The sequence below is a fragment of the Pyrus communis genome, chromosome 11, assembly GCF_041283825.1.
Source record: "Pyrus communis isolate YQ-2024b chromosome 11, ASM4128382v1, whole genome shotgun sequence".
In the NCBI taxonomy this organism is placed as follows: Eukaryota; Viridiplantae; Streptophyta; class Magnoliopsida; order Rosales; family Rosaceae; genus Pyrus; species Pyrus communis.
The window spans coordinates 31,036,921-31,046,118 of NC_142575.1; the positions used below are offsets into that span (position 1 = coordinate 31,036,921).

Sequence of the window (9,198 nt, forward strand, 5' to 3'; positions counted from 1 at the left end):
ATGAACGGCTACATAGTCCAATCATTTCTTGCACTTCCTTAAATTTATCTTAAACTGTAAAATAAATAAATACAAAAGCAATAACACAAACCACAATTTATAGTTCACTAACAGAAAAAAAAAATCTTGATACTTACCATTTCTCGTCCCAAGAGCCATAACACTAGCCCCTGTCGTAAGTGATGTATACGTGATCACTCAAATTATATGAGAATGTAATGTTGCATCCCATAATAAGGTTGCCCACCGTGCCTGAGGTACTACCATACCGATAGGCTAGATCAGCCGCTAGCTCCACCATTTGCAACTGCTATGGTATAATTAAAAATTATCACAATCTAATTGAAAATCAATATATATCTATAAAAAAAATTAGAAAAAGAAATAAAAACTTGGAGTTTTAGTTAGCACCAATGCTAACCATTGGCACATGTCCTCCCACGACACTCTTATTCTAGACATTATAATATATCGACTTATTTGATAGAACTTGTTGTAAGTAAGACTAGTCACTTTTCTAGTCTAGGCATCACGTAGCTTTAAATCAATACCAACACAAATAAAATTTCCCCAGTGGTAAGCAATATTAATGCTTTTGTGATCATGGCATGAAGAACCTGCACAGAGAGATTTGTGGGTGAAGAACCTTTGTGCTCCTAATTGGGGAGATAAAAAGCATAGAAAAGAGCTTATATGCAAAACTGTTGATAGAATACAAACATAAAAACCCACAAAGTGCAATCGAGTTCGGAAAGAATGATGGGGTTTGGGGTTTTTAGAGAGAGAGGGAGAGTGGTTAAACTTAAATGGAGTGAAAGAGAGTGGGAGACTGAGGAATAGGTTTTATAGAGCTGCGTGACCGTACGGAAAGGGCTTATAGCTAGAGCTAGCTAAGCTCGTGGAGTTTGCGAGTTGGTGAGTGGTGGTGATGGTGGTGGTTTTGGGAGGGAAATATTTGGTTTCAAGCCGAGTCTAAAGGAGTTGATCCAAGCTAAGCCGTTCAAATTTTAATTCACACACCAACCAATCAAACTTCAATATACAAACTAACCGATTAAACTTCAATACATGCACCAACTAAACTTCAATATACACACTAATCAACCAAACTTCAATACAACAATAACCAACCAAACTTAAACATACACCAACCAAATTTCAATACACTCACCAACCAACCAACTTCAATACACACCAACCAAACTTCAATATTCACCAATCAAAACTACCTAAACAATCACCTAGGAACAATAAATTTTCATTTGAGAAATCGCAACACCAAGCCAACAAAGCTTCAGCTTCTTTTTTCTTCTAACTTGGACCTCTTGCATTTTGTCCTAAATATCTTCAAAATAAATGGAGGGAGAAGGAACGATATGAAAATAATATGGGGAATAAATTGATTTTGTGTAAATGAATGAACAAATGAATGAGTATTTATAGAGTTTGGGATAATTTTTTTTTAAAGAGAATTTGTTTAGAAAAAAATAATTATTTTGTTGTTTTGACCGCATGATTTAAATTTAAGTCGCTGGATCTTTTTTATTTTTTTTTTAACACCTTTGGATTTGACAAAAACAAGTGTTTGATCTGGACCGTTGATAACCAACAATCCTAAAAATCGAAGGGGTGTGCTATCCACACACCCCATTTTACTTCTTACACACCTCTTGATAATTTATGTCAATTGATCTTCTTCAATTCATTTGATCCGACGGCCAAAAATTAAAAAGATGTGTGAAAAGTAAAATGAGATGTGTGGATATCACACCCCAAATTGAAAGGCCTTCATTTTTTCAGGCTTACCGTTGGACAGCTGAGGTTCCTGCCACGTTGGGCTCAACTGTCGGCCATTCACTTTTTTTTTCAGCCACTTTATTTTTTTAAGAAAAAGTGAGGCCCTGTCAAGATTTGGCTCAGCAAAATTTGAACCCGGATTTTGATTTGGGTCTAAACCAAAACTTTTTAGGTTTGGGCCTTTGCTTTGGGTGTCATGTTTTTGAGTTTACACCCTTCGGCTCCAATTTAAGGTTGGTATAATGAATAGTACACAAACTTGAATTTTGTTTTTTTAACAAATGATATTATCTACACTAAAGGGGTAGAAAAATGGGCACTATGAATATCCTCCCTAAGCATGACACCACCATCTCTACAAAGAGATGAAAGAGGCTAAAATGCCAAATGCCTAGTACAGAGCCGGAGAAACTTTTTTCAACGACATAGTTTTAGTGTTATCACCCGTCAAATAGATGTTAGTCTTACCATCAGTCAAATAGATCTTAGTGTTATCACCCGTCAAATAAATGTTTGTAAAGCGATAGAAAGGTCACCACCCGTTCAAGTGATAGTTTGGAAAATTTGAAGTGCTGGTGACATGCAATAAATAGTCAACTGAAGGAAGAGCTATTAGCTCTGCCTTCACTTTTCACAGTGACCTTTTGAAATTTAATTTCCTCTTTCAATTCTCAAAACGACCTAGCTGGCCGCCGATTTATCTCCACAGTTCTTTGGCCGGGCCGATTGACGAAAGAACAGAGGTGTCACAAATCAATTGGTGCGGAACGCAAATGTTGGATCCTGAGTTTATATAGAGGTTAAGTAAAAGGTGACATTATTACGGATGCGGTTGTTTATCCATGCATTCAGAAAACTTCGCTGGAATAAGTAAACAAACCCAGCTTGAAAGTGTGAGAGGACTTGAGTACCCAAAGGCTCCCGAAATCTTAGAGACGGCCACGTGAAGTGGTAAGTTGAGAGTACGTTAGGGCATGAAGTAGAATTTGGTGTTCTTGATGAAGGTACTAGTATGATTAAGTCAATCTGACGTGTGGACATTGTCCGGATGAATTCCACTCTGTCTACTTTTGAAGAAGGGGACTGCGCGCAAACGCCTTGGCACGCGATGTTCCTACCAGCCATATTATGAAACAATCTTAGTGCAATTAATAGTAGAGACCGTTGTATACTAGATTTTCTCCAAAACATAACCCATTTTCTTTCTAGATCCATATCTGGTAATTTTCAAGTCCGTAGAATTTTGTAAAATTTGGTATTTATTTCGAAAGTCCAATGATCCTTTGCTCTAATGATGGTGGTTAAGTATATAAGATATGCTTGAGATACGCCTAAAGATTACAAAACCAACCTAGTGCACGGAGGTATGCTGTTGCAACGAATTCTCATGCGAGGTGTCATGGACTAATGTCTTGAGAGAAAATAACATTTTGCCACATAAAACAAGATATAGACCAGGTTCAAATGAATAAAGAAAAGCACTAACAACATCTAAATCTTAAGTTCTGCTAAAACAAGTCAGTCTTGCCAAATTTCACACTCACACACACATATTTTATATATGTATATATATTCACACCTATATAACATCCTTGCACTGATCCTCCTGCTGCTGTCAAAACTCCCAAACCATAGCGCCCATTCTGTTTGGGGGCAGGTACTTCTGCCACAGTTCATCTAAGGACATGTTGAACAATGTCTGTGGCGAGATCTCTCCAAGAAGAATGTGTCTGCGGAAATCTTTGATACCATCGTTGCTCAGGCGACTTAAAACCACCGAATAGTTTCTACTCACTGGTTTCGACAAATCAAAGAAACCCCACCGTTCAAATAGCACAGCCTCCACTTGAGCAGCAACTTTAGAAGGGTCAAATGCATTGACATAATCAACTAAACTTTCATCAACTTCCTCAGATACCTTGGACAATTGGACCGAAATGAAATTCTTTACAAAAGCCCGCGCTGAGTTTTCATCTGTTGTGACAGTTTTAGAATCAATAGAAACAGAATGTTTTCGATTGCATAATGATTTTCGTTTAAGAAGGATTCAAAACTGAGACATAAGTTGCATACTAAACCTTGAAAAACCAAACAAGAAGTCCTAGTAAGAATTCACGGTACAACAATCGGTAATATTAGCACGTGAATTGTGAATAGGTCTGGGCAAAATATACGCGGATACCCTATCCGCTCCTTGGGTATCCGCTCATTTAAAATTGATGATTACGGTTATAGTTATAGATAACCGTTTAAACAAATATAAGGTTATGGGTATATAACTGTTTACTTAATATATGCTGGAATCCAATTAGGGGTGGGTACGATGCAATTTGGTGCAGTTTTACCCTCAAATGAAAACAGAAAATATCAACCGTTCGGTTCGGCTTAAATTTATTACTAAAACCGAGTTAACATCGATTCCAGTTCGATTCATGTCAGTTTACAGTTCCCAATGCTAAAACATTTGATTGTCAAATCAAAATGGTATTCAAAGTTTATATGTTTAGCAACAGTATTAGTGTAAAAAAATTAAATAAATAAAAAATAGAGAGAGATTGGGTCCGAATCAATCACCTGGGGGGAGAAGCACTGGCGTATATCCTCCAGGAGCTACTTCTTCTATAGGAGAATCCGGAAAAGGTACGAACACCGGTGCTGGCATCCTCGCACCGTCACAAACCGGTAAAGTGCACACAGTCGCAGGAAGAGGTACCTCCGACGAAAACCCGATGTTCGACCCCCGTATGTATGGTTTCGCGTCTGCCCTTAACTTTGACCCTGAAGCTGACGCCGACGCCGACGCCGACGCCAGATTCTCATTCTCTCTCTCTGAGATTGCAGATCGATCACGCTCCATAAGGAATTTTAGGGATTTGATGATCGGAATCGATTCCGTTAATTGGTGGCGGAGGTTCCGGTTCCTTTTATTTATAGCGTTGGGCTTCACCGTCAAGTTCGGTTGGGCTTGGCTTCTTTTTTACAATTTTTACGTCTTAAAAAAAGAGGAAATTGTAGTTATAGTCTTTTAATTTTAATTCAATTGGATGAATGGTTCTTCAATTAAAATTTTATTATCATTAGTCATTCAACTCATCAAAATGTGTAGATATGGTTTCTTAACTAAAAATTCATTACCATTGATCCCTCAACTTTAATTCAACTGGAGAAATGATCCATTAATTTTAACCCAATTGTAGCAATGGTCATTCCAACATAATTCGTTGTGACAAAATTTTTGACGTAGTTGACGAAAATGACCATAATTACACACTTTGATGAGTTGAGGGACCCTAATTATATAAATGGTTATTCCAACATAACTTATTTTGACAAAATTTTGATGAAATTGATGAAAATGATTATAGCTCCACATTTTGATAAGTTGAGGGACCAATGGTAATGGATTTTTAGTTGAGGAACTATTGCTCCAATTTGATTAAAGTTGAGGGACCATTATTACAATTTACTCTTTAAAAAATTCACATGCCATCTCCACGATTTTCCGAATTATTTTTAACTTTACAATAGTATTTTCGAGAGTAAATTTTTGTTCAGAAACAAGTTATGCACACCCGTTTACTCATCCGACAAGAATTATTTTTATTTTAGGTTTAAATTAAAGAATAATAATTTAAAATGCATAAATAAACAGAATATAGATGAACTTAAATTCTTCGAGGTCTGAATTTACGATTCGACATTTCGTGAGCTACCAAAATACTTACTAAGCCAATCCAGCTACATATGGTTGCAATCGGACAAAACATTGAGGTGCATTCATAACTCATCTGCATTCGTCATAGAAGTTAACATATTGACAGGATGGTGCCTGATCTCTCTGCAGTACCCACCCTACAATTACAAAGTAAATTAAATATACGTAACAACTTTTATTACAAAAGAAAAAATTAACAATTGTATTATATTTTTTTTGGTAGAGATAATTAACAAATTTTAAATTATGATTTTTATATTTAACAAATCCACCACAAAAACGATCTAAACGGCAATCTTGGGCGAGTAGAAACATTATGACTTCCCCAATACAATGGTCCGTCAGAAATTGCAAGTCTATGCTACATATTAACCAACAAAATAATTAGTATGTTATATTTGCAAAAAAATAGTAATATCTTCTATCAAATTAGCATGTTATATTTACAAAAACAGTAATATCTGTTTTTTTTTTTTTTTTTTTTTTTTAACATCTATAAATACAAAAGTAATACCACAAAAACAGCCGGTAGTAGTGAGTGGCAATTTTTTCATACCGAACTTAGTCTCTGCTTGTACATTATTGTGCTGTTGTATTTGTTATGTTATTGGTTCATGGTATGTTTTTAACTTTCCTTTTGTTTTTAACCTATAATTATGCGGGTACAGGGGAGTGCTGTGCATACTATGAAAGCACTGTCAAATCATGCTTTGGCAGCACAAAGTTTGATTGAGGATGATTCTCTTCAGTTGCTCTTTCAGATGGTTGCGAATGGCTCTTTGACAGTCTTCTCTCGATATAAGTTGGGCCTGGCTCTGCTGCACAGCATTAAGCTTCATATGATTGTTATGCAGGTGGATACATTACATCTATTGCCTTCCCACTTGGTCAATGACAACAGGAGCACAGCAAAATATATTCGTAAACATCATCTGGTATAGTAATATATTATATGCGTGCACTGCATTGTCGATGGTTAAATCCTAAATATACCAAGTACGACTGCTCAACTAACCATGCATACAGCACATAGACCCTCTAATGTTGGATAAGCATATAGTTTTACTATTTATCAGCAACATAAACTAGCCAATGACGACTACACAAGCTATGCTGAATGTTTCAGTATGTATTATTTTCAAATCATGGCGTGATCCATGCTTTTCTTGTTATCGTTTTAAAATTATTCTCGCATTATGATTTTTATGTTCCCTCTGTGCAGATCAAAGCTCTTTTAATGGCTGTCAAAGATTTCAATCCTAATTGCGGTGATTCCACATATACCATGGGAATTGTGGATTTGCTGGTTGAATGTGTGGAATTGTCGTATAGACCTGGTAATTGGTTCATCAGTCTTCCTTCTTTGGTTGAACTAAACATCTCTTCCTTGTGCTGTGTTGTTTTAATATGATTTTATGCAGCCTAAATATGCCCTTGTTCTGATATGATACATTTTTGGCCGGTAGACGCTGGTGGTGTCATGCTTAGGGAGGATATTCATAGTGCCAAACAAAGAAAAGCTCTTTCATATATGTTTCTGAAAGGTAACAAACGTTACTTTCTCGTTTGTAGCATCCGATTTCATTAGGATATGTTCTGCTTCCTATTTCATTACTTTCCATTCATTAGGAGATGTGCTTGGCTGGTGTAAGAAGTGATCTGTTTGGCTTCTCTGCCTCGCTTAATGATGGAGATCATTGGTAGAATGTTTTGCAGATTGTTCTATTTGGGTTTGAAATTAAGCATTTCACTTGTAAATTTTGATGCCATTGACTTTTATTCAATGATTCCACTGATTTACCAGAAACATAATTACATCATCTCTACGGAAATTGTATTATTGCTTTACTTTATTTTTCCGAAATTTTCCGATACAAGTTTCAAAAAGAAATTCTGATACCAGTCCTCAAGAAATTCAACGTTCCAAACTAAGAGGTTTCATGTTTAACAAAACACTTGCTAAGCCAATCCAGCTACTGATTAAAACATTGACTGCTTCATCGGAACCCAACTTCATTCGCAATGAACTAATTGAATGAACTACTATACTTGCAGGATGGTGGCTGATCTCTTTGCAAGACCCACACTACAATTACAAAGTAAATTAAATATAAGTCACAATTTTTATTTACAAAAGAAAAATGTCAAAATTCATTTGTATTTTTTGGTAATAATAATTAACAAATTTTAAATTATTATTTTACCTCTAGCAGTTCACCACAATAAGGATCTAAAAGGCAGGCTTGGTTGAGTAAGGACATTGTATCGCAGGAGGCATCTGCTAATTTCTCATGGTAAGAGTCCGTCAGATCCTGCAGGTTTATGCTCCATATTAACCAACAAAATAATTAGTATATAATGTTTGCAGAAATAATAATATCTTTTATCTAGTTTATATGTTATATTTGCAAAAAAAGTAATATCTTATATAAATACAAAAGAAATACCACAAAACAAAAGTTCATAGTTTACTAAGACCACCTACAATGGTGGGTTAAATGCTAAATTCCCCCCTCCCCCAAACCATCTCCAAGCCATGCTAAAACATTGGGCTAGATACCAAATGTTAAAGCTGGGCCAAATACCCCCCAGAATTCCACCCCCCCCGGGGGCGCGCGCGACTAGACTCGCTGGCCATTGGGCCAGTCTTGGCTCGTTCACGCTCCAACGCGTCCCACGCAGAGCGCCTGCAATTCGTTCTCGACAAGGGTGGGCCCCGCTGTCAGCGGTTTGTCGGCCACCCAATGCAATCCAAGGGCTACATTTTCAATCCGATTGTTGGTTTTCACCGTTGGTTGATCCAACGGTCCAAATTCAATTTTGATTTTTTTAAATATGTTATTTTAAAATACATTGAATCCAACGACTGAAATCGAATATAATCAAATCTAACTGTAAAAAAAAAAAAAAGACACCTAAAAATTCTATAAATACCTATGCTTTCAAAAAGCTCTCTCCTCATTTGAAACCGCCTCCGAAAATCATGAGCAGGAAATCTCGGACGCTCGATGAAATAATCTTTTTTCATTCGGTTATGACACTCTTCTTTATCATGCTGCACATATGAACGCCCCGTGACAGAACCACGATGGCTAGATTCGCCATGGTGCTCAGATTGCATAAACGAGTTGATAAGTTCAACTTCGGCGTTGAACAATTATGCATCCTCAATCTCGATCCTTGCTTGGTATTGTGTTATCTGCATTGCCGTGCTACGCCTTCTTCTATCACCCATTGATGAGATATTGAGGATTTTTAGGAAACAAAAACTCTTTGAAAGTTGAAAGATTGGTGAATATAGAGGATGATAGAAGGTGGAAAGATTGTGTGATCAACAAATATTGGACATATATTTATATAGAGGATGATTGATGAAAGTTGAACGGTTGGTGAAAGTTGAAAGTTTGGTGTTGAACGGTTGATGAAAGTTGAAAGTTTGGTGTGTACTGGTTAGTAAATTGAAAATTTGATGTTGAAAGGTTGGTGAATTGAAAGTTTGCCCAGGGTTGAAAGATTGGTAAAAGTTGAAGGCTTGCTTTGTGGAAAATTAGTGATTTTTCAATATTTATCAGAATTAAAATTTTTTTAGATTAAAATGTTTATAAAATTAATTTACGTTAGTCTACATTTTTTTTAAAAATTTAATTTAAGGAAAAAAAATAGCCTAAGTTCAATCTTTAATAATC

At 36.1% G+C, this 9,198-nt stretch overlaps 1 protein-coding gene and 1 long non-coding RNA gene across 2 annotated transcripts; both read right to left on the reverse strand.

Moving 5' to 3' along the window:
* Positions 1 to 3,209: 3,209 nt before the first annotated feature.
* On the reverse strand, positions 3,210 to 4,766 carry LOC137743555 (uncharacterized). The gene is made up of 2 exons (XM_068483471.2): positions 4,372 to 4,766; positions 3,210 to 3,771 (listed from the first exon to the last, which is right to left on the reverse strand). The coding sequence occupies exons 1-2, from the start codon at positions 4,652 to 4,654 to the stop codon at positions 3,413 to 3,415; spliced, it is 642 nt and encodes a 213-aa protein (XP_068339572.2). The 5' UTR covers positions 4,655 to 4,766; the 3' UTR covers positions 3,210 to 3,412.
* A 2,563-nt stretch (positions 4,767 to 7,329) lies between these two features.
* Positions 7,330 to 8,820, reverse strand: LOC148693275 (uncharacterized). The gene is made up of 2 exons (XR_015953449.1): positions 8,447 to 8,820; positions 7,330 to 7,824 (listed from the first exon to the last, which is right to left on the reverse strand). It is a non-coding gene; the product is annotated as an uncharacterized LOC148693275 (long non-coding RNA).
* Positions 8,821 to 9,198: the final 378 nt, after the last annotated feature.

Bases quoted from the DNA above. Each gene is read 5' to 3' on its own strand.
- LOC137743555 (XM_068483471.2), bottom strand. From the start codon at position 4,654: ATGGAGCGTGATCGATCTGCAATCTCAGAGAGAGAGAATGAGAATCTG. The intron at 3,772-4,371 runs GTGATTGATTCG...CTGTCACAACAG, and splicing joins GCCAGTGCTTCTCCCCCCAG to ATGAAAACTCAGCGCGGGCT.